Raw genomic sequence first — 26101 nt, 5'->3', positions numbered from 1 at the left:
CAAATGATGTGTGAAACGTGAACCTACAACTTAAGCTCTCACCGGAAATAGAATCTGGCTCTGCTGCGCCAAAGGCAAGAATGTTAACTACACTGTCACGTGGAAGTTCATGAGATAATGAAAATGTAATATCCAGATATGGAATATTTTAACATTACCTACACTTTGAATAACTCAAATTCACATACGTACAAAATTATATAAGCAAGACTAAAATGGAACATGTCATAGAAGTAGAGTTTAAGATGAAGCCAACTTTCAAACCTGATAAGCTGTCAAAATTTTCTTAGTATTATGCCAAGAAGATTCCTAAATACAAACAAGAAATATACTAGTTTACACCTTTGCCTCTTGAAGATACAAACTATGTTTTCCTCCCTTTTTCTACTTACACATTAAATTATTTCTTCCGCATAAAAAAAAAAAAAAAAAAAAAAAAAAAAAAAAAAAAAAAAATTTAAACGTCTTAATCCTATCGACTTATAAAGAAAATAAGAAATACACGCGAATAATGATGTTAAGTAAGTGGCATGAAAAAGATATATATATATATCCCACAAAAGCACAGACATATAGCACTAGTTCCCTGCCTGTCGAACACGAGATACTATGCTCACAGTGAGCTGTCTTTCATACAAAGCTACTATATCTACGAAGGAAAGGTAAGTACCTAATTCTATCTTTAATACTACATATTCGACTTCACAAAGGGCGGTGCAGGCCATATTCGACTTTATAAAGGGACAAGCAAGCATTTACATCAAATCTCTGCTTTCTGTCACTTTCTTTTACCAGTTATCTGACCATTTTATTATAATTCTTTTAGTTTTATTTAAAAAAAAAAAAAGTTTGAAAGGTTCATGTCACGTAACTGCTAGTCACTGAACCAGGTCTTCATTCTCATTTCCAAAAGTGGTTGCCAATTGTGTATATTTTTAAAACAGCAACATGTTTAGTTCTTATTTTACAGATAACCCACATCAGATTCCGTTATTCCTTTAAATCAAACAGAATAGGAGAATTAAGCATTTCGGGAAGTGATTGGGCTGAGTATGGTATTTAAGCGTGGCAAGATATGGCCAAGAAAAGAACATGTCGGACACTAAGTCAATCAAGAGTAAAGATAAATGTGTTCATACTAGAGATGCAAGGGCTCGAAAAAAAACCGGCTTTTTTGGAAAAAAAGTCGGTTTTTTCTGCTTCGCTTGGGAAATTTTGGGCTTTTTTCAAAATTCTGCTTTAAATCGATAAAGCAGACTTTGTTTCGCTTCTCTATAACACAAAAAGTCATTTAATTAGTGATTGATGCTGATAATATAAAACCTCGAAAATAAACCATGAATTTCGAAAAGATATTTCAAACAATTTTACTTCAACATATTTACATTATGAATTCCAAAGGATTAACCAATGTACATAATAAGAAGTTTTTAACCTCCTACATACAAAAGTTAGCAGGGTTGGCAAGAACCATGGTTGTTTTTGAAAATGCCAAAAACCCGGTTTTTTTTTTTTGGGGGGGGGGGAGTTGAAACCTTTTTTTTTTTTTTTTTTTTGTTTAAACCAGGTTTTTTGATTTAGATATTTTGAATTTATATTATATATTCACAGATATAAGTTTGTTTCGCCTTGGTGTTATTATGCAACAACGGGGTTATGCTGGAAGAGGTCCCATAAGCTTAAAGAAGTCCGGTCAGTAAATTTCTTAAATTGAGAAACTCCCGCCCTAGCCATCGGGAAAATCCCGTCATTTCTTTAAATGTAAAACAATAGCGGGAAAATCCTGTTATTGCTTTGCATGTAAAATTTAAAGGTCAACGTATCATAATCAGTACGCTAAAACTGAGGTATTAAATTACAAATTTAGTATGTAGATATCATTGAAAGTCCAATCCAAGCTAATGTTGGAAGCTACGTAGGCAATCGATAAATTTTGCCAATTTCTATTAATATATTTAAGCAACCCTGGATTCTTTATAAAACAGGCATTCAGGCATGCAGAAATATACAATTTGGTTTCGTTTCGTATGTTTAGGCTTAACATCCTTACGTAATACCGAGGTTATCGAGGAGAAGACTTTCGCTTAAAGTGACATCCGAAGCGCTACTTGGTTTACGCATGAAAGAAGGGTTGGGGTTCGACCGAGAATTGAACATGGGACACCTTGATTAAAAGGTGAAAAGGAAATACAACTAATGCAGATGGTTTGATATATGAAAACGTCACCATGAAGTTCACACGATTTGCATTTTTCGTTCTTTTTATTTTTTTTAGTTTAAACCAATTAAAAAAAAAAAAAAAAAAAAAAAAGCTGGTGTAAACCAGCCAACCCTAAAAGTAAACACTTCTTTTAAAAAAATACACAAATAACTACCGGCAGCAAAATTGTATGTGGTATTTTTACTTCAAAATATTCCATACTCTCTTTTGGAAACAAAATAAAATTAAAATAAAACATAAGAGAAATACTTAGATTTATATGATACACTTAAAGGCTGCACATCTAGAGCTTTTGGTTCTGTATATTCTTGAAATTCTACAGTTAAGTTTTATATAACCTCCATCACAGTTTACCCAATCCTCAAGTTTTCTGAATTTTTAACAAGAGAGATTCAACATATCATTACGGAACTCTCCCCTCCCCCCCCAAAAAGACTACGGAATATATTTAAGTTAAGCTAAATACAACTGCACAACAAACATGACTGAGTGGTTAGCTTTTGCGCTTCTATCGGGAAGTCCGGGATTCAACCCAGCATTCGACCATTCTGACAAAGCTTTTCTTCATCCCATCTGTGAATGTAAAAATAGTGCGTGTACTGTGAGTTGGCCGACTTCCTTTCTATTGTTTTTAAATTGTTATTATTACTAATTGTCAGCAGTGACGGTTTTGTGAAGGTTAGGGGGGCGGTCTTTCGGACTGAAGCCTGTTCTCCAAAGTTACGTAATGACTAAAACAAACGAAATATCTTTATGCCTTTACTCATGAACTTTAAGCTCCCGTCAAATAAAAATTACAAATGTTTAGAAAAACTAAACATTAGTAAGAAAAACCCCTCCCAAAATACTTTTCTAAATCCACCACTGACTCTCAGTATAAAATGATCTTCAAGGTTGTATCCGGAAGATTATTGCTAAACATATAAACGAAACGAAATATTAGTTATGCCTGTACTCATAAACTTCAAGCAGCTCCCAAATGAAATTAGGACTTTTTAGAAAACGAAATAATCAGAGAAACCCCTTCCAAAGTACTTTTCTAAATCCGTTACTGATTATTTGTATAAATTGGTATTCAATTTTGTATCCGGAAAATTATTGCTAAATCATTGCATAGCTACAGTATAACAAAAATGTGGAAGTAAGGTTTGACGGGTATATTGAAAAACGTACGCTTTGACGGATATATAGAAAAACGTAAGTTTAACTTTTGCGCTAGAAGCTAGAGTACTAAGCTCTTAGAAATGAAACACGGATGACAAACTAAAATGATCTAGAGAAGAAAAAAAAATGTCGATAACTAAAAAGTTAAAAAGCCTCTAAAACTGCCCTCAAATACTACATTCTTCATGTTAGCTTTAATTCGTAAAACATGTGCTCCATCCATCTTGATGGTGAATTTCCGAGTGAAATATGGCATTTAGGTCATGGAATTCTTATCTAACTATAGACTATACTATAAGAGAGCTATTTAGACAGAAAAATCATGAAAATGAAAAAAAGCCAAAATTTCCAAAATTCTCGTTTTTTCCCAAAAAAAGCCAGCTTTTTATGTGAATAAAACCATCGGTTCAAAAAAGCCGGCTTTTTTGCATCTCTAGTTCATACTGGATGTATTTGCGTAACAAGATGTACAAATACATTGTACACTCATGTCCAAAAGTATTGTCGCATATCTATAACTGTCTTCTTGTAAGAATATAATTTGATAATGATTTTGCAGGGTACGTTTAATACTGATACTATGTGTATAATCGGGAAGTGTATATTTGTGGAAAATTTCATAGGAAAAGAATTATAAATACGAAAATTAAATTGAGTAAAACAAAATGTTGCTAAATGGACAAGGAAGTTTTATTTTCGTTTTATTGTTCTTATTTACTGCTCTTTTGACATAAAATTTGCCACATACATGTCTTTGCCGAATATATACATAGTAACATTATAAGAAATAGCGGCAAATTCGTTATCAAATTATATTCCTAGAACATCATATTGATAGACATGCGACAATAATTTTGGACATGAGTGTACAACCAAGTTCCACTGTTAAGATAAGTAGTCTTTCAAATAATTTACCTGAGACTCTGCTAGTTTCTCCAACATGTTCAAAACTAGCAACTGAAACTTACAGTCTTTCTCTTGCTTAGAACTTTTTCACATTTGTAAGATTACTATAAAAATAAGAAAACAACTCCTTGTCCATTAGAGTCTGAATGAACTATGTTTTAGGTTGAAGGTCTACTGAAAATGGAGAATAACTGCAAGCATTTCATTAACGCTTTAATTCATTAATTAACTCATGCTTTTACTTGCATGCAATAAAAAGTTCAATGGTTGAAAATTACCATCCCAACATGTCGATCAATGTTAAATATTCTTCTATTTGCTCCTGGTTCGTACAACTTAGAGGTCACCAATTTTTCAACTGCAAACACAACTCCATCCTTTCCACGTAAACCTATGACTGTCCTAAAAAAAATAAAAATAATAAATAAATAAATAAATAAAAGCATCAGAAAGTAACAAAAAATAAAAACGCTCTTACAAATTAACATGGGTATCTCCTTCACTGTGAATTGTTACGCTATACTCACACATCAGTGCACTGCAAACAACAAAGAATTTGAATTCAAACGTTGTATAAACTTATAGGAAAAAAATATTCTTTGATTTTAATATGTACACAAGTTAATTTGCCTTATTATTAAAAATATTCACGCAAGTTTCTTGAAAATTTTCATTATCAAATTTTTGGACGTCTGCGTCCATCAACGGCTATTTTATGTATTTATTTACTCCATTATTATTGTTTGATAGTGTGAAATGTGGTATAGTTAGATTATACGAAAGGAAATCAATAGGAAACATTTACATCCTTTAGAAGGAATAAATAAATAAATAAAAAAAAAATCTTGAGTCATAACAACTTTATGCAATCTGAGGAAAACTAACTCAACCGAACTCCGGGAGATAACTCCTTATATCAAAAGAAAAGAAAAGAAACACACATTAGTCGAAAAACATCTAGTTTCAGAGTTATAAACCGCAAAAAACGTGAAAAACTGAGTTTTAATGGCAGGAACTATTACGCGCTTTACCTACGTGTCCATCTTTCAGAATCCTATGGTACCGGCGCAACGACCTGTATGAAAGAAGTTGGGGTACCTTTCAAAGTACTAATGTTAATATTCAAGTAGATGATAAATCACTTCGTTTCTGTTAGTAACAGAAAATAATTAATATAATTTTTTTCTTTAACATAACAGTAATTGTTTTAGTTTGATGTCCCACAAATATGCACTGAGGCTAAGAGGGACGATGATGATGCTGTGGGTGATAAAAGTGGAATGACTAAAGTTAAGAGAAAACGGAAGAACCATTAGAAAACTCATGCACATGGTTTTGTTCACAATCCAGCAAACTTTGTGGGAACTGGGATAGAACCAGAGACACCACGCGCCAGAGGCGAGCACTCTACCATTGAAGCACCATTGCCCACAATAGCAAATATTGTTTTTCAAGAGTTATTCAACCACATAGAACATATTTTATCTTCAAAGCTTTTGATAATAAAGTGAAATCATATTTTGATACTAAAATATAATTTGGTAGTATTATTAAGGGCGTAATTACTAACTTGCTTCTCTTTAAGTATAAAAATTAGGAAAACACGTCTTATCTTTAGAGTCTGATAATTATTTCTATTTGGAGATACTCATGATCGTAACTTTTAATAAAGGTGAGGAATTATAATTTGGATTATCATTAGAAAATACAAATATATGATAAAAAAAAGTTCAATTAATAGAGAAGTGAACCGTGATTCTCTCGTTTAAACACGTTTGCTCTCTCCAACTCTTTAAACAACTGAATAAGAATATGTAGTTTAAAACGCTTAAAGATGAGTCTTTTCAACCATATAATATGCAACTAATATTATATTAAAGACAAAAGAAACGTACAAAAAATAAGAAATGTTCGACTGGAATATGAATCGAACCGCGGTCTCTGGTTCAGCCGATGCATTAACCATGAATGCTCCATTATAAAGATAAAATTATTTCACTGTTATCCTTCGTTAACTGAAAACATGTATTTCTATATTGTAAAACGTTTACACAGGAAAAAAAAAAGGGAACGTCATTTCACTCAGAAATCTTTATTACATAGCGTATGCAACATTGCACTTATTCTTCAAACACAAACGAAAACGTAAATTCAAAAGCTTAAGTCTTAATATGAACAAAATATCATACTAACCCACTATTTTCCACGGCCTTCTGGGCATATTCTACTTGAAATACACGCCCATCGGGAGAAAACTGCGAAGCTGACAAATCATACTATAAAGAGGAATAAAATCAATAGCAATAATTAGTGATACTTCGCATTTGACACATTTTATATTATCTTATTAAACATATTACATTTCTCTACAAATTGAAAAGCCAAACACAGGTTGATATTTCTTTTATTCTTGAACACTGTGTAGACAAACATGGACTCTGAAATATTACACTGATGATAGCATTTTACATAATACATCTAAAAATTTAACTTCCATTAAAATAATTTGCTGTGTATATTCAAAAGAATCTATCCGATGCTCCATGTCAAGATTATGGTCAAAATGATCATGCCATTTGTGGAAACTATTGAAGACAAAGAATGTAACAAAGAAGGTCGTGGAGTTGACATCCTATGTGCTTGCTCTATTATAGATCTCAATTTAGAGTGTGCCTGAAAACTCTGCTTGGTGTATACGACATTCCTAATGTTGAAATACCACTTTCTTCTGCTGATACATCCCAGTCTACAGGAAACGCCCAATTTTTGTCAAAATGTATGTTTTAAAGTAAATAAAGAGCCTTCTGCGTAAAGAATAAAATGAATGTAATTCTAAGTGCCATTCAGCTTTTTCTCGCTTTTTCTCGTAACAAATAATACATTTCACTCTATTTAATAAAATGCTTTCCAATAAAACATTTCGTTTTATTTATATATAAAAATATTTTCTTTAATATTTATACTTTAATATATTTAGGTAATTCATACATACCCATGAACTGTATAGAATATCTAGGAATGTAAAATACCAGTATAATTTTCGTATGATTATAAATCATATTTTACCTGAACATATCAGGGATTTTATGCAATCCCTATGTACTATAACACAATTCCCAGGTTTTGCACTTTGCCAGTAACATATTTAATAAGTGGAGGAGGAACCTATTTTACATCACACCAATTTCTTTTCAGTTGTAAATTCAATGACACACGAAGAGTTAAAACAATGCACGATTGGATCGAAAATCGAATCCCGGTCCCCATAAGTTTCCGGAAAACTACTTTTTGACTAAGATATTTTCAAGCCTGTGCTGAACCCTGACAGTGACTCTCAACCTCACCATGCGTGTTGGACGCACTTATTTCATGCTACTTGCAGCTGTCCGCGGTGCCCACCCATTTGCCTTCAACGCCCTAATCTTCTATGCTACTTATTTAGCTTCGTTTTCTGACACTGTCTCAAGCATGATTCCTGGTGAGTAATAACGAAACAGATCTCACCATGTAAGTATATGTTATAAAAGTGAAAGTACGATTTTCTCAAGAATCTATATATTTGTAGTAATTATTTTGTTGCTTAAAACATTTCATTTGCACGCCTCACCTACAGTGATAATGGTTATATGAATGTAAAGTTGCAAGTTAACCATACACGTACATTATTATAACAGAAGAAAATGTAGTGACAATCTAAAACAGAGGTCGGAGAATTTGGAAGATTTACGGGTGAAATATTCACAACAAAGGGTAATTCGTCAATCGTTAATTTATTTAAGTGACATACATGTAAAGGAAGCAATAATAAAGAAATCTGCGGCTAAAAGTCACTTTTGTTTTGTTGTTTGTTGTTGTCATTACTATGCACTCATTTTGAAAACATGGGCAAGGGAGATTGTAAGGCAAATGTAAAAGCGTTACGATAATAAGAATTATTACGTAAACAGGAATAACTCGTATATTTGTATGGGTTAAGTGCCGGAGAGTAGGTCCAGAAATATGAAAAATACGTAATTTTTTTAAAATTTTTATTTATTCACTTTCTTTTGGCCCCAACGAGCTAATGCTCACATTAAGGGGCAGTACAATCCACTACGTACATACTTCAATAATAATATAACATGACAATATATGTTTGTCATAGACTAAAATAGACAAATAAAAGAAAGAAAAAAAATTAAGAAACAATAATGGAAATAAAGTACAATTTTATATATATATATATATATATATAAGAAAAGGAAATACATGGTAACTACTAAATACACGGAACAATAATAGAAATTCAAAATAGAAATAAAAATTCAAAAATTTTATAGAAAAGAAATGGTGAATCGGAGATTTTTTGTGTAATTCGTACAAAGGAAGAAAATGTAACGACGAATTTCAAAATGTTAAAACCAAAGTTGAAAAAAAAATCACGATGCTTTTTTACAAAAAATAATTTTTATTGAAATTATTATTGTTTTTTAAAATTTATATCAGTTGTAGTTAATTCTTTTACAACCGAATACAATTTACATGATATTCCTTTTCTAACTGGTCAACTACGGACTGGGGGGAGTTCAGGTTAATATAGTTATGTGTAGTGTTGTAAAAAAAAAAAAGTTTTTTTCTGTGAAGTTTTTTTTTTAAATAAAAAACGTAGTTCTTTTTCATGTTTTTTTTCAAATGTCTGTTTTTTTTCTGGCAACTATTATTTATTGATTTATGTTGCTGATTATTGAAATACTCAACAGAACTTGAGTCGAAGCCCTCGTAACTTACAAATCGTTTGTTTCTTTGTACCTACACGAGCAAAATTGTGTGATTATTTCTTTCGGACCCAGGTCGTTTTTGGCGCTTTCCTACACTTTCAGTTAGTGACTTATTGCTCAAAAACCGTTCATTCGATTGACATGGTTAAGGCCTTGTTTTTTAGAAAATGGATGCGGCTATTTTTTGGTGTAAGTTGCATTGCAGTGTTGCCAACAGGTGGGAAATTATACTGATCCTAACGTGCAGATTGACAAAATGTCGGCACAAGTAAAACTAAAACTATACGATTTTTTAAAACAAAAAAAAAATCTTTTAGAACAATGTTAATTCTATTGGGGCATTTACTTTTCTTATGTCCACTCTTGATAATGGAAGTAGATAATATTAATACAACACAATATTACAAAAGAAAGGGAAAAAAATCAAGCCTTTGGAAATTTTCAATCCGGACCATCAGTGGATACATGTAAGATCTTTTCTTATATTCTACCAACTTTTTAAAATTAAAGCATTTAGAAACAGTACAATAAGAAAACATCCAATTATGAATGGTTCAGTATATATTCTAAACACCTGTTAAACATTAATCCTGTTCGCGTATGCAATGTTATGACACTTATATTAGTGAATCAAAAATTTTCCAGAATTATTTATGGTTAATATCTGATTATGAAAAGATGAGTAGCTTACATTTGTTTTCTCTTTCTTACTATATCTGTGTTTTTAGTTTCATTGATTAGAAATGTTTAAAAAGAAACAAATATTTCATTCGCTCTAATGTTAGCAATTCCGAATTATTTTATCATTGTTTTCGCTTTGCATTTAGGTACTTTAGGTATTCAGGCTACTTGTTGTTTAGAAAATAAAATGGCGATCACCATAGCAACGAAAAGGATGTGACGTCACACTATTTTAGTCTATAACGTCTACTTCTCACTCCTACTCGTGTTATTGCATTTGAAATGTCTTTAGGAAGTCGTAAATACCCTTCCCAGAACATTCTTTAAAAATCTAGATTGCGGATCGGACTTTAAAACAGCAGCAACCGAATAATAATAATAATAACTATATATATATATATATATATATATATATATATATATGAGAGAGTGAGTTACATTTACTTTGGTTCATAAATCACATACAGTATTTATTTCCACCTATTTCGTACTGACCAGACAATGTAGAAAATAAAACGAACTAAAATCAGACTGAGAGAAAACTGCCTTCTTCCAGAATTAGTAGATCCTCGCCAAAGTAGATCCATACCAAATAGTGACCCTTCTTACATATCAGAAACCCAGGGAAGAAAGCAGTTGGTTCGTAAGAGACCATCAGAAACAGAGCCATCAACGTCTCAAGACTGATTTCACGACTCGGTGGAAAATCTGTGATTTTTGAGTTGTGAATTTATGTCACACAGATAGTAGCTATTCACATTCTCATATCGCATTTTATTCATTCGCAAATGTCATTTTATTAGGATCAGAATTTTAACTTTTTTTAGGATTTTGTCTAATTTCTCAGTTCCCAAAGAATTCTTACCTTCTATTTTCTTACCGCAGGATGTATCTATACAAATGTTAAGCTTATGTTATTTAGCATTTTACAGCTTAGTAATTACAGTTCAGGAGTTGCCGGCAAATACTCCAAATCTAGGAACTTCACAAGTGTGCGGAAAAGAGAAAAAGGATTTATAGATTTGTGTGGTTTTTGCCTATACAAGACGAAATATTTAGTATCCTAACTTGAAATTTTGAGGGCAGAAGCACAAATTTGCTGTGTAATTTCTCCGGCGATCCGAAGTCAAGTTTCAAAATGGCGACCATTTTTCAAAATGATCGCCGTATTTTCAGAGGCTTATATATTGTGACTTGTGGTGCTTGCGTATTTCCCCCTCCCCAAGGTTTTGGGTTTTTGCCGCTATCCCCTTAATTGTTTTTTCGGAAAAAAATCCTCTATAAAGTATGAGTTTTAGGATTGCACTATACAGTATTTCCGCTATTGTTGCAGTTTGTCAGAAACTACATTTTTTTTTTAGAAAAAAATGTACTGTATTTTTTGCAACCATGTTTTATCACTATCATGAACTGTGGTGTTCAAAAATATGTCGCATGTCTTATGGACTATGCATAAGAAATGCTACATTTTTTTGAACACCACTGTACAATGTAGCATGTCGTCGCAGCGCGTCGAAGAACCGCTATGTGACATTTTTGTCGAAAATGAGTTATGCCGTGCGAATTAATCTGAAAGCTGTCAGATAGCGTCCCATATAATGTGTAAGTGAATATTCAACTGTTTTGCCACAACAATGAAAAAAACAACAGATTGAAATTAAAGGCTTTATTTTAGATGGTGAATGAAAACGAAGTAACTTTCTTCTGAAAAAAGGAAAGAAAGAAAAAGAAGTTGATGCTCCCAACCAATCTTTTGTGAATTGAGAAAACGCATAGAAAAATTCTGTCTTGGGCGAGATTCGAACCACGCCAATCCCGTCCAAGACTGATAATTTTTTATGTATTTTCTCAATTCACTATCTACTACATAGGGTTTCTATGGAAGAAAACAATGTTTTGTGGTGTAAATATATCACGTTGTGAAGGTGGATATAATGTAGTTGACCGTAATCTTGCTTTTATTACGCATATTATGTTGTAAATAATATGATAACAACTGTATACTTTCATTGCATTGGAACTTGCACCACAAAAAGTACTCAAACTATTTAATGAAATCTAAACCTTTGTAATAATGGATGACCAACTCTGTAAATCAAATTGATATATAAGTTTATTGTCACGTTGTAAATAAATTATAACAAAATAAATTATAACATCTTTTAGGCTCATTCTTAGGCCCATGTCAGATAAAGTGTGAGCGAGCAACAGAGCGATGTTGCAGATTGTTTGCTATTTTTCAAGCTTCAAATTTTGTTAGTGAGAAGAGCACATAGAAAGTACCTTCAGTAATTCGTGTATTTTTTTATGTTTTATCTGTAATAATATAAAATATGTAATGACATGTTTTTTATTTTAAAAAAAATTGTTTCTCAGACTGAATTCATATCCTAAAAAATGATTTGTCGCTCTTTACACGCTCCAGACCTCCAGTGTGGCGTAGTTGTCACTTTGTCAATCACACGCTTGGTCGTTTTGTCTGACATACGCCTTAGTCCTACGATTAGTTTCGTGGTCCATTTACATGGCGGAACAGATCTATAAACAGAAGAAAAGAAAGGGTGATTTTCAGTTTACTCTTACTATTAATTTGCAAATAACATGATTACACAAAACGTGCATATTAGAATAGCCACATGGATCCGGATTTGAAGTAAGGATCCACAGATTCGAATTTGAGTTACGAAGCAGGTGGTGATTTTAATTTCGGAGCCCGGAACGGTTCGATCTTGGTCGCGATCCACGAATTCAAAGCATATTCAAAAGTTATTTTAATAACTTGTAACGTGTTTCATTATTTTAGTTACTTATTTCGCGTCGCGCAGCCCGAATTCTACTTCACTTCTACCTGTTATATATGGTCTGTCGGAAATTCTGGCGACGAGAATCTTAAAAAAAATGTAGAAATAATACGGATTACCATTCTTTTGTACATGAATGAAGAGAAAAAGGAGAAATGCACATAGTTTATTCTTTGATTTGGATGTGCGGACTGAACATAACGAATATGAAATACTGATGCGGAACTCTTTGAAATTGACAATTTATCACTTTTGTTTTCTACATGCTGTCAACAAAGAGAGGGTCAGTGAGGCATATAATTGGCACGCGACATTTCTTTCCAAATGTAATGTATTTACATGGCTAGAGATAATGAGATAATTTGATTGCGAAATCCATTCTACAAACGAGATATTGGATTTCAAAATAATAATAATTTCATTTTTTAACATGAAATTGGCAAAACGAAACAAATACGTATTCTCCTCTGTGTTCAAATCGAAGACAGGAAAAAATACATACCGTCTTTCCAAAGCGAGCTCAAGTTAGTTTTATTTATTTTTTTATTTCGCATCATCTCAGTGTAAGAGGCTTCCTACCAGGGTTTGCCCAAGTGGGCCCAGCCCGAAAAAACCCGGTGGTTTTTTTCGGGTTGGACTCACCTGAAAAAACCCACCTGGGTTTTTGAGCTTTTTGTTAATATATTATTGCTACAACTAAGTTGATCACATTGAAAGTGATTTTTATCAAATTTTGGACTTTCCTCAGGCGAATTAAATGCTTTCGCGTTAAGGTATACAACAACATTCTACATAAGACCTTTATAAAGTTCTGAATGCACTGAATAAATGAAAAAAACCTTTGCTTAGCTTGAGATAATTATATAACAAATTAATGTACTGATTATGCTTATAGCCTATTTGAAAACAATGCAATTTTATATTTTAGAAAATACTTTCCGTAAATAGTGTGCTCACCGACTCGGCTATGCCGAGGGACGTTATCCCTCATAAGGGAGACCGGGGCACATTGTCAAAATTTCCACGTTTTATTTTCTTGTGATGCTCGTGTAAGGCCGAAAATTATAATTTTTAGTATACACATACTTTGTTATCTTGTGGATAGCATATATTTCTCTGTCCAATGTAACTCGCTCTGAACTGGATTTATGTACTATGTTTTATGATCAATACAGTTGTGACAATGTACCCCATATGCGGGGTAAGTTGTCACCATATATGGGGCAAATTGTCACATGTTATTCTTGTGGCACTTTCCAGAAATTGGTAGATATTATTAATGCAACTATTACTAATGCAAAAAAGACTGTAAATGTTACCAGCATTAAATACTTAGCGTCTGAAAGAGAATCAAAACATAATTAAATGAAAGGGAAAACTATATTAGTTAAATAGGAAAGAAAGTAGGAGGACCTGTAGCTTATATTTTCTCAACCTAAAAGATTTATTGTTACATCAAGCTTTGTAGGAAAACCAAAACTGCCATGAAAACAGAACTAACTCATAGCTAAGGAATCAAAACTACAAACTGAAAGGTCATAAAATGACAAAATTATCAAATCATACCCCCCATCTCCAGTAGACCTACATACGCGCCTTTGGCGTGGGAGACCCGGGTTCAATTCCCGGCGGGAGCTCATGTGGTTCGGATTCCACGTTAATCAGTAGGTCCACGTCTCATATAGCCTCGCTGCTGAAAGGGACGCTAAACTAAAATCAACTCAACTCCAGTAGACCTACACAAAATTAGCGAATTGCATTTAAGTCGTTTTTGATTGTAGTTTATGAATTGCAAAGAATTCCTCTGATAGAGCTGCTGTATAGCTAGAAGAGGAGTAAATATTATTACGAAGTTTAGTTGCGTTTTATTAGTACGCATCGCAAACTAGTTTGAAAATGTTTATCCTTTTGCTTCTACAAAGTACCATACCTGGAAATCATCGTCAGAGACACAGTTAATTCACACATAAACCAAGTTCTGCTTCCCTCAGTTTTCGTAGGCTGATTCCGTACATCGAATGCACTGAATCCACTTCCGTACTCGCACTACCAAACGACAAGATTAGGCTCATACAAAGTAGCACATTATGAAGCTCTATTTGTAACCTACATAACACACACAAAAATATTTGTTTCTACCGCTTTCACGAACACACAAAACAGCAATTTCAGGACTCGGAAAATTTACATTCCGGCACTGAAAACAAAGTTCAACTGACGCAGCACCGTTGTTGCCGCGTATCTCCAATCAAGTACAGTTAGTAGTGACATCTAGTAAGTAAACAAGAAAGCAGCACCGGCGCACTAATGTTTTCGCTTTTTTCAATTGCTACTGACAACATGCCACTTGTGACAATGTGCCCCGGTCTCCCCTACGTTTGACGAGTTTAAAGCCATATGTGCTGGTACTACCAGTAAATATGTAGTGCATTAGTAAAACTATTAGTATTATTTCTTACCTTTGTGGTAGCACAAGTATTCTTCAGTAAAATTTGGTTTTCCAACAATAACAGTTTAGTTCAGTTATTTGTTGGTACTCTTCAAATAAGCGTTCTTTAGAATCAACACCAACAATAGCGTAAAAATTCTTGTCAAATTTAAGAAGCTTAATGCTCAGAGTTCCGAAAGCTACTTAACACTTACTACTTCAAGTGCTGAATTCAAACTTCCGTACTAGTGGATGTTTCGATATATAGTAAAGAAAGCTGCATTTTCGAGGGGGGGGGGAAGTCGCGAAAGAAATGCTCGGGAAATTCCCGCAATTGAACGCACAAAGCATCGGAACTGAATACTTCAACAATAAAACTATTTCATTTTACGTTGGAAGATAAAATATGAATTATATCTTTGTTAATTGTTTTAAATTAATTTTCTGGAAAGAAACGTCTTGCAACAAATGCTCGGGAATTTCACCTAATTGAACGCACAAAATATCGAAAGTGACCTTCAAATAAAACCATTTATTTTACGCTGTTAAATTAATATATTTGGTGTTCATATTTGGCAAACGTCAGTGAGGCTTCTGGGATGATTCGATCTTCTGCCTGTACCACACATACTAGAAGGTACCACCTTCGATATTTTAAGTTTAAATTTTCAGGGTACAAGCACGAGACACACTAAATTTCCTTTACAGATTTTGGCAGCATACCAACGTACAATTTCAAAATGGTGTCTTTAAAAAAATATAGCGGGTATCCACGCTACAAAGTGCAATTTTCGGTCTTTTAAGTTGAAATTTTTAGAATATAAGCACGAGACACTCTAAATTAGCTGTATATATTTTGGCGGCGATCTAACGTAAAATTTCAAAATGGCGGCCGTTTTTTCAAAACAGCAGTGAATAGAAAATTGTTGCAAGTTGTGACAATGATAATCTTGAAATATAAATCACATTTTATCACTTTTACTCCAAAGACATTGAAATATTTCGAAAGAACCCAATTAAGCCCGAAAAAACCCGATTAAACCCGAATATACCCACATGGGCCCAGGTGGGTTGGGCTTTTTCAAAAAAACCCGGGTTTTTTCAAACCCTGCTTCCTACTCACCCCTGAACAAAGATTAACAGATATCCTAAGGTTATCCCCTGCTGCGTTCAAGACTGACAACAATTTGGGCGAGGAGAGGCAGCCAAGCGAGTGTCCATATAGCCTAGAGCCTTTCCTGTACTATACCTGGAGCTTCTGACTTTCCCCACAGAGCGCTGTTTGTCAGCTCCAAAAAAGCAAGAAAACAAAAATGTAGAAATTGAGTCATGCTCCAGTCCACTCCTAAGCCGTGATCTGAAGTATTGTATTGAAATCCAACTCTAATCGAAATGCGCGTGTTAAGAATGGCCTACTAGGATGTTAATTTTGTGTATACATCTGCATCGGACCCGAGAGGGAAAGTCCGCACACAGCTTACGGTGGATCAGTAGCCAGGCTGGTTCTTTCTCCGTAAAAGTTCAGTACTCAATTCACATAGTAATGCCGATCGAGCGACAGCGAGTGGACGCGGGTTAGTAGCCAGTATCATTACTTTATTACGGGGATGGTGTCCACTGTCTACAAGTCTGCCGACCCAAGACCAGGTCATGGGTCGGAACCCACTATAATAGTACATCCTATCTTTCATAACCTCGGCGTTACATAGACATCAAACATAGAAACTCAATTCTTTTAATTACATTTCGATGTGCACGACCATAGTTTTTCTATGATTTAACAAAATATCATTTAGTGGTTGTATAGAGCAAAGAATTTATTTTGTAGCTGTATACACGGAACAAATGCCAAAGAGGGTATATTCCGCTATGATTATTTTATGACGTTTTCATTGAGGTACATTTGTCAACTTATTAGGCCTGCTTCTTTCACAGTATATAAATATTAAAATGAAAAATAACTAAAAATTGGAATAATCTTTTAAAAAATACTTACGCCTGTTCCTATGGAGCTCATTTTGCTCTAAATTAATTTTATAATTTCAAACTTCAAAACTCGTAAGCACCACACACGGAAGATGTAAATTACAATTCACTATTACCGACGGAACAACCACCTTCGTTTGTTTAACTATGACAAATTTCGATGCCAATATAATAATAATGAATTACAGGTACACGTGATTATGTCCCGTCTTCTCACCGTTATCCAAATTAAATGATGTTGAAAATTCCACATCGAAAGAATAGCGGCATTAAAAATAAAATTGCGGGCATATTTTTTCAAGCTCTACTCTAGCCATAGGAACTAAATACACGTTTCTGATTAGTTGCACGTTGCACTTGTCCAAACCTTCTGGTGCATGTTTTGTGTATTATAGTAAAGCAGCTAAGGTTATATTTATATCTTGAGAGTCAAGATGAAACAAAACGAACCCTGCGGGGCTTCTAATTCGTTTCTACACCTCCTCCGCTTACTACTAATACTATGGATTCATATAGCAAAACTGCACGCGAAACGTTAGTAAAACAATTTTTGAGTATTATTTTCATTTTATTTTACTGAAAAAGTGATATGAATATTTTAAAAAAATAAAAAGAACTTTCCCGGGGTGGATTTGAACCCAAGCCAAAAGCCATTATTATTGTTACAAGGCCGCTGCGCTAGCACGCTCGGACACGAGGACTGGCAGCAACTGCTGTTTGATTTATATTTCTATGCTACGTGCCGAGAAGCGGATAACTTCAATCAGAACCGCGTTTTTAGTTCCTATGGCTAGGGTCAAGCGTGATTAATAATATGTGTTCATTTGGAAGCTTAATCATAAGCGCACAGTGATTTTCGTTTGTTTTCTTTGATGCAATGTTGGATAGAAATAGAACAAGTTTTATTTTAGCAAAGTTGTGACAAATGTAATATGCAACCCAAAAAATGCATACAATTTTATATCGTTTACATTTATTGAAATATTTGATACGATACATGATGGAGTTTTTGATCATTTTTAATCTGCTTTAGATAATCTTTCAACGTAAGAAAAGTGAGAGAAAATGCTTTTGAATTTGTTGAAATTGTTTTTAATTTGACATACTATTCTTAGTCTGCACTTATATATATGATTAGTAAAAAAATGAATTGGTGCAATATAGGCCTAGTTCAATTTATGTTTGGGCTTCAAATATTTTCTATCTACTACTTTTGCAGCTAAATCTTGTTACCTTCTAATCTTCAGATCTGGTAACACTAGTCAAATGAAGTCCCAACCGGCAAACGTAAGCAATCACTTTTAAATATCTATAGCACTTCTTGTTTACATAAATTAGGTTACAGCTGACTGTGGCGAGAATCTGCTTTTTGTTGTGTGAGTAGATTTGTTGAAATTTTAAATTCGGTTAAATTCCGCATCAGTGAATAAGATACAGGATAATAATCTGGAACCATATATTATTTTATATTTAGTTTTTAAAGGGGATTTTTTAAATAACCATTTAATAGGATTTGTGTCATTCTTCGGCGCAAATTCACTTTAGAATCATAACTGTTACGGGTGCAGCGTGGTGAAATTCCATGGAACACTAGTACGTCGACCACTAAGTAGCAGAATCTTTAATACAAGTTTCCTACTATAAAACATCGTGATTTGACGTTTGTATTTTGATAAAAATTTTAACACTATGATTTTTAAGTAAAACAATTCGGAGTCAGTCTGAAGTTTCTTTGGTTCAGTTTTACTATACAGATACACAGATTGTAAAATCGACGGAAAAATGTGGGGATGTCTTTAATTTGTCCATTTTATGTCGAGAACAGAACCCAACGTTGGTTGCAGTTTGTACTGTATTGAAACTGCCCACAATATAATAAAACTTAAAGAGCAGATCTGCGCATTACGGTTTTCCACACATGTAATATGTAAGGTACTCATATATTAAAAAAAAAAAAAAAAAAAAAAAAAAAAACTTTAACATTATTATTTTGAAGTAACGTTACACATTACCGTTCAGGTTTACTTTTGGCGCACCACTCCAAATAATTGTTGAAAAATATAATTGGTTCACTAACTTCCTTCTTATTGCTCCCTAAAGGATTTGCGTTGGGCGACATAAAAATATCTCACTTAGCGTAGATAAAATTCAAAGGGGCGACCATAAATATTTCTTGAGAAATTACAATTCTTTTACGTTTTGCGTATGAATACGGCTTCGGAATATATGGCAGGTATTTATTCCGAAGTTGGGCGTCCGCTTTCGCCACGTTTTTACGCTGTTATCTCTTTTCCACACTTTCTGCAATTTGTTATTAGGTTCATTTATCCGTGCTCTTCACAAACTTTTAAAAGATTTTGCTCGTAATCAACGTATTCCTTCACAAATGTGAAAACTAGTAGTTCATTGCCCTTGTACATTCGCCATGTTGATAACATAAATACTCGTTTCTTTCCCACAATGCAGCTGTTCGGTTACCTTGCGCCAAGTAGTTCCCTCCGCTCGCCGTATAGTCCCAAGTTTGTAACCGCTTAGATATAACAAATAAACATATTTTTTGAGACTCTTATATATTATCAAGCACACAAACGATCAAATTATCCATATCTTTCCTGTAAATTTTAAAAATTTTGCTGGAAACGGACGCCCAACTTTGGAATTTAACCCATATGGCATAAAGACTACAGTGAAAAGAAAAACCTCTGCTAGGTGGCCATTAAAAAGGATGTATGCTATCTAACCGAGTCAGTGTAGGTCGAAGCTGGTTTACCTACACTGAGTGCGTCCGAAGGAAGCAGGCGTGTCAGAGATGGCGGGTATACGCGTAAGCGGGGGTGATGAAAAAGAGATTTGTTCCTTATAAATGTCTTTTCATGCACAGTATTCAATTTTATCTGTAGATCTTCCAAAATGTGGTACGCTAAAACTACTCCAGCACCCACATTTCTTCTGTAAATTCTACAAATCTGTAGTTCTAGGTTCTTAACGCGCCGGGTTTTGACAAGTTAAGGACTTCTTTTTATTTACCATTACTATTTAATAAGTACGGTGCGATCTTTTTTTTTTTTTCCTACAACTTTTAAATCTACATTTATTACGAAAACCTTCCTGACAAGTTGGTACGTTCATTTATTTATTTTTTAAGTCGAAGGTGAAACTTTTTTTTTTTTTTTTTTTTTTTTTTTAACTGGAATAGGCATAGTGCTCCTAATTCCGACAATTGTTGCACCTGAGTTCGACACTATGTCCTTCTATCCATATCAGAGACATTAAATATGTAGAGGTTAGAAACATTAATCACTCCACGGTTTATAACAAGGTTTTTTATTGTATATAAATTACCATATGAATTAACAAGATGTCTATTGGAAGATTATTCACTTAACACTTTTTCTAAACTGCAGAATTATACTGAATGTATTTACTATGGGACCAAAATTATATGTTTATGTAAATTGCTACCACTGTTGGCCAAACCAAAATAGAAATGAATAAACTAAAATGTTAAAAAGCAATACACTATTGTTAATCATCTTAAAACAACCAACATTAGGGGAGAGTAAGTGTTGCTTAAGTTTTTGTGTAAAGAAAAAAATTAAAGATTTCATACTGCACAGCTAAAATTTAAATTTCTTTCACATTGAGAAGCTTCTTGAAAATGTATCTAATTCTTTCCCCTTCACCGACAGTTCTGGATTTTGAGCAAAACCAATTACCGTATTTACTCGCGTAATTTTCGCACTTTTTTAGACGAAAAAAGTTTTTTTGAAACAAGGGTGCGTAAATTATGCGGGGAAAAAAATTAGCCACATCAGTGAACATCATCTAATTTTTTTCCCAGTCAAAATAACACGAAAATACCGGTACACATTTTCTTTGTAGCAAGAATTGACAACAAACAACTAATTCTAAATTTGTAGAAAAATAACATTAAAAAATTGATTAAGAAGTCGTGTGGTTTCTTACCTTACAACAATGCCTTTGCTGCGTTGCCAATTGTTCATTAGCTACCGTAATTGATTCCTGGAAAAACGCTGTTTCATAGAAAGTTTCCGCGTGCGCAAATTACGCGAGGAAAATAAAATATACAGAAAATGCCCTTCAAAACTGGAATGCGAAAATTATGCGAGGGCGAAAATTACGCGCGTATTTACGGCATTTGACAGCCTGATATAGAGAAAATATTGTAACAAATTCCCTTTTAGTTACATCGACACTTCTCAGTGCCATTATCTTGATAATATTTTCTTGTAAGACTTCCTGAACAACACAAATATAAGTGAATTTAGAGGCGTTTATTTTGCTTCCTACAAATTTTGCAGCAACGAAATCCCCTTCTTTTACATGTTTCCCAGTGACATTGTGTACTGTCATTTGATCAGTATTCATCTTACCATCCTCAATTACCGTCCCTAATAACACTTCACTTTCTTCTGATGTATCTGAATCACTCACTGCCAGTTCCTTTTTTTTTCTTTTTCGTCAATATTTTTCTTTTTTTGTTTTGAAAGTATTTTATCATTTGAGGAAACGTAACAGCAGTTGGAAGATGTTCTGTCTTCCTTGTTTCTTTTGAAGGAGTATGACCAGGCCAAAGTAGATCTCTTTTAAAGGGTGAAAACACAAAAACCTGTGCTGGTTGATGGCGTTGGGACAGTCAGTTGTTCGACTTCTTGTGTAGTGACAGGTCCTGGATTCGTCTAACTTTGTTTTCGAGCCAAGTGACATACATTGTTGTTTGAGACGGTTGGATCACTTCTCTTCCTGCTTATTGCATTGTAGCATCAAATTTTGAAATCTTAACAGAGCGTGCATCCCAAGGATATAATCCACATTTGCGGAATCAATTCTGAACGATCGGATGTTATATCGTCTAGAACTATCTTCAGGACAGAAGCAAAGTCACATTCGCCGTAACGGTCCATGCTGCATCCCTCCGCTCTTGCACTTTCTGCTTTCACAAAACTTTCATGTATGAAATACTGCAACGTCCATAGGCTGCAAAATGTGTGCTACGTTTGGGTGTAACTCTACCATTTCAATACCCTTCTTTGTACAAAATTTACTCAGATGCAGGGACATGTGTGATGAATTTTCATCCAGAAACAGGATGCCAGGCAACTATATTTTCTGTTTACTCACGAGTAAAAAATATTTACAATGTACTCCTAGAAAGTCTCATGGTTCATCCATCCACATCTGAACGTCCAATGGCCCATTCGCTTGACAATATTTCGGCTATTGTTTCAGGTATTCGGTTGTATCTTAAAAAAAAAAACGACTATTAAGGGAATATATCTGGTTAATTATGACAGAGAAGGAACGGTGAAAGGGACAAAAGTACAGAAACATAGGAAGGAGAAAAAGGAAAGTTACTTGTAAATATTGTAGATATTGTAACCAGGGTGGAATGATTTAAATCACTTGATTCTTTTAATAAAAATCGTTGATTTAAATCAAATTCTGTAATAAATTAATTTAAAGTTAAATAAGTGGAATTCCGTTTCTGTTCTTTTATTTTGATGATGGAAGGTATTTAATTATGATATCGTAATAAACAAAGATAAAGTATGTAAACAGCTAGATTGTTTATTTTACAGTAGTTGAATCGTAACCAGTTCGGAAGATCAACTTATGTTTTAGGCTTCAAAAATATTGTCTGACCTAAGTCCTTAATTGCAGTTGCAATATACTTTGTAATTAATTCAAAACGTCTGTACAAAAAATGTTTCACATATTTCTATTTTTTCAACCGGTACATGTTAGGTGCATAGTACACAAATTTCATTTAGCCTTCCGTACTTAGCCACTTACTTTTGAATTCACTGCTACTATTATCTTGTTATATATGCTTTACATAATTATACTGCCTAACGTTAAGAATATTCGTACTAGTACTATATGATGTAAAACATGATGATTATGCTCATATGTGAAACTGGTACTTTTTACATACGTACAAAAAATATCAAAAATAAGAACTAACATTTGTGCTGTTAGACACCACAGGCAGACATAAAACAAGTTAGTTCATATTCTACTTTTGATTCAATGTTAGAAATTATTCCTTTGTTCATTTCAAAAAGACCAACTTTGACACCTTTTCTGTGCCTAAACGATTTCGTACTTTCAAATAGATCATTCCAAAAGTGGAAAAAAATCGTATTCTTGCTGATGAAGCGGTGACTGTAAGAAGCTGAAGAACTGCCTGTAGCACGTTATTATCGATAAAATTCTTTTGTGAATTCCACCATTCAACTGCAGACACATTTTCTAATATTTCATTCGAAAATATGACACTTGAAAATGATTTGGTTTTAGGTTGAAATTTAATTAATGTAGGCAAAACGAAGTGCCACTGTATGACTTCAGCAAAGTGCATAGCGGAATTACTCTCTTCTGCAGTGAGATCGTGCTTTTGAAGCCGTGGATCTAGTATGTAAGCCAAGAAGTGGGCTGGAGTTAGAGCTTGTTTGTATCTGCTGTCATACTTCTTTATCTCCTTATTTTAAAGCAGGTCGTGTAACTCTTCTTTAACATTCTTCCATATGTGTACTGCATCTACTATTGTTGCGTCGATTCTCTGTATTGAAATTCATGAATGAGTGAAAACTATACAGAATATTTTTTACTGTCTGCCATTAGGAATTCTACACGAAAAGTTTTCGTAAGATCAACGAAAAACAATGCATGCGTGAAGCAAGGTGCAAACAAAATGAGACACAATTGTATAGTATATGGCATGAAAGCGCGAGTTTCCTACAGAAGGAAATTCCGTTTTGAGCGAGCATAGGGAAAGTCTCGATTTCGTCTCTTCTTAACATACATTCGTAACTCTCCCGAAAACTCGTCATTCACCGGAAGAAAATAACCAGTTTTTTTCTCACTTGCTTTGTGTTCAGCCCCTGGTAGTTTTAGTGTTATTCTTTCAAGTTTCTGTACTTTCGACAATTTGAAAGTTTGCATTTAAATGACAAATTAACCTGGGGCGTAACAAGGTTCCGCAGGCCTCCTCCCTGGAACCTTTAAGATGTAAGTCATATAATTACCTCTGCCCCTAGACCCCCAGAAAGGAGTTATGCGACCCCAAGCCACGTAATCCCTTGCTGGTCAATTATTGGACAAAACTATTCCATTGGTGTCGCGGGACAATCTTCATCGAAAAAGACATCAAGTTTCAAGCGGGGATTCTGTGTATTTGTGTGTGTGGGGGGTGGGGTGGGGGTGATAACAACATATGCGAATAAAATATCCATCCCCATTCCTACAAATGCCACTACCACAGTTATATATATATATATATATATATAACCACATGAGCTGACTTAAATTGTTGACCACTTCCTGTAGGGCTACAATGACTAAATTTAGCATGGTTGTAGCTGTCCAAAACTAACCGACAGCAAAATTGCCAAAAGTGAATATTTTTAATTTTTAGGGGTCTAAAGAGGGGATGAAGAAATTCCCCATGTTATTTAAATAGACCTTTTTTGGACTTATAATCTCATGTTTTAGGTTCTTAGAATTGGAATAAAAACTTGAAATGTGGTATGCTTTTACGTTTTCGTTAGCACTACCTAAGTAAATCAAGAAAAATAAAAAAATACAACTTTAGAGTGGTTTTATAGGGAACTGAAAAATCATTCCTATGTTATTTATATGGGACACCTTTTACACCTCCAAATAATTGAGCACTTCCTGTAGGGCTACAATGATTAAATTTGACATGATTGTAGGTTTTCGGGACAAACCCACAGGAAAATTGCCAAAAGTGTGAATATTTTTGATTTTTAGAGGGTCTAAAGAGGGGATGAAGAATTTCCCCATGTTATTTAAGTGGGCCTTTTTGGACTTATAATCTCATATTTTAGGTACTTAGAATTGGAATGAACATTTGAAATTTGGAGTAATTCGGAAAGAATTGGAATAAAAATTTCCAACTGTAGAGTGGTTTTATGGAGAACTGAAAAATCTTTCCTATGTTATTTATGTGGGACGTTTTCTACGCCCCAAAATGTTTAGGGATTTCCGGCAGGATTAGAATAATGAAATTTAGCATGATTGTAGCCTTCCAGGACTAACCGACAGGAAAATTGCCAAAAGTGAATATTTTAAATTTTTTAGGGGTCTAAAGGGGGATGAAGACATTCCCACATGCTATTTAAATGGGAGTTTTCTTGTAATACAAAATCTTATCTTTTAGGCAGTTGAAATAGGAAAAGAAACGATGAAATTGTGGGTTCAAGAGGGTCGAAGCCCCTGGATAGGAAATATGAAAAGCAAGTTCACGAAATTCATTGTTGTTCAAGTGCGAATAATTAAGAAATGCGAGGCCGTAGCCAAGCAAACTCGGGGGTCTGGGGCGGGGCCCCCAGCTAGCCAAAGGTTAGTGTATGTATATATTAATTTCTTTAATAAAATATTTTTCTGACGAACTCAATTTTCTATTTATATTTTCCGTTTACTTAGGTCAGAGCTGGCGGACCTCCTGAGTTCCGGACCCCGGTTGCCTCGGCCTAGTTACGCCCCCCACCCCTGTAATTAACATTGAATTCCAATTCCTAGTAGTTTTTCTTGATTTTGCGACACGGACTACAGAAGGAAAAAGGTGTAATTTAAATTTTAAAAAATCAACAATAATTATTTTTGAGAAAAATCATGATTTTTTTTCACCCTGATTGTGACGCTGGCTTTTCTTCGATTAGAACTGTGGTTTCCTGGTCTAGGATTTTGGTTCCAGAAAGAACAGAACACATGTAGAGATGACAGTGAAACTTTCATTTTGTGAACGGTGCTTGATCATTTTTACGTAAAATTTGGATTTTACTTAGCACGTCATTTGAACACATTTTCATAATGATTTGTTCATTACTTGCATTTATCTAAGCAAGTGGCTTATGTGGTTATGTAGGTACATGATTGAAGTGCTGCGAGGCCCCAACAAATAATTGAACAGAGGATGTCTAATCAAACTAAATAATTTGTTCCTAATTGCACAAGGTTTCGACAAAAACTTTATTAATATTGTTACATTTAATTTTTAAGTAGTGAAATCTTAATTAGTTTTAATTTACAGTGCAATGTTTTATTCGGACAGTTCATGAAGAGTGGCATTTAAAAATGTATTTAGTTATCCCATTGAGAAAATTTCTTTGTA

At 33.9% G+C, this 26101-nt stretch overlaps 2 protein-coding genes across 4 annotated transcripts in view; one reads left to right on the top strand and one right to left on the bottom strand.

Moving 5' to 3' along the window:
• The window catches only part of Prosalpha7 (proteasome alpha7 subunit), a 30372-nt gene extending 13261 nt beyond the window's left edge, over positions 1 to 17111 (bottom strand). The window contains exons 1-3 of the mRNA XM_081725495.1: positions 16955 to 17111; positions 6485 to 6567; positions 4570 to 4693 (exon numbers count right to left, since the gene is read on the bottom strand). Coding sequence (XP_081581621.1) covers positions 4570 to 4693; positions 6485 to 6567; positions 16955 to 16975 — 228 coding nt within the window. The 5' untranslated portion in view covers positions 16976 to 17111. The remainder of the gene's footprint in view (positions 1 to 4569; positions 4694 to 6484; positions 6568 to 16954) is intronic.
• A 996-nt stretch (positions 17112 to 18107) lies between these two features.
• Positions 18108 to 26101, top strand: part of LOC145660453 (2-aminoethylphosphonate--pyruvate transaminase-like) — a 70331-nt gene continuing 62337 nt past the window's right edge. Inside the window, exon 1 of one of the 3 annotated variants that reach the window (XM_081725490.1) lies at positions 18108 to 18231. The gene's annotated coding sequence lies outside the window, so the exon portion shown is untranslated. Of the gene's footprint in view, positions 18321 to 26101 lie in introns of all 3 variants that reach the window. The other 2 variants (XM_081725489.1, XM_081725492.1) reach the window with 2 other exon arrangements.

This window comes from Thermobia domestica, chromosome 9, assembly GCF_964235325.1.
Source record: "Thermobia domestica chromosome 9, izTheDome1.hap1.1, whole genome shotgun sequence".
Taxonomy (NCBI): domain Eukaryota; kingdom Metazoa; phylum Arthropoda; class Insecta; order Zygentoma; family Lepismatidae; genus Thermobia; species Thermobia domestica.
Note: the sequence above shows the minus strand (reverse complement) of the source record. Positions and strands in the feature narration are given on the sequence as shown.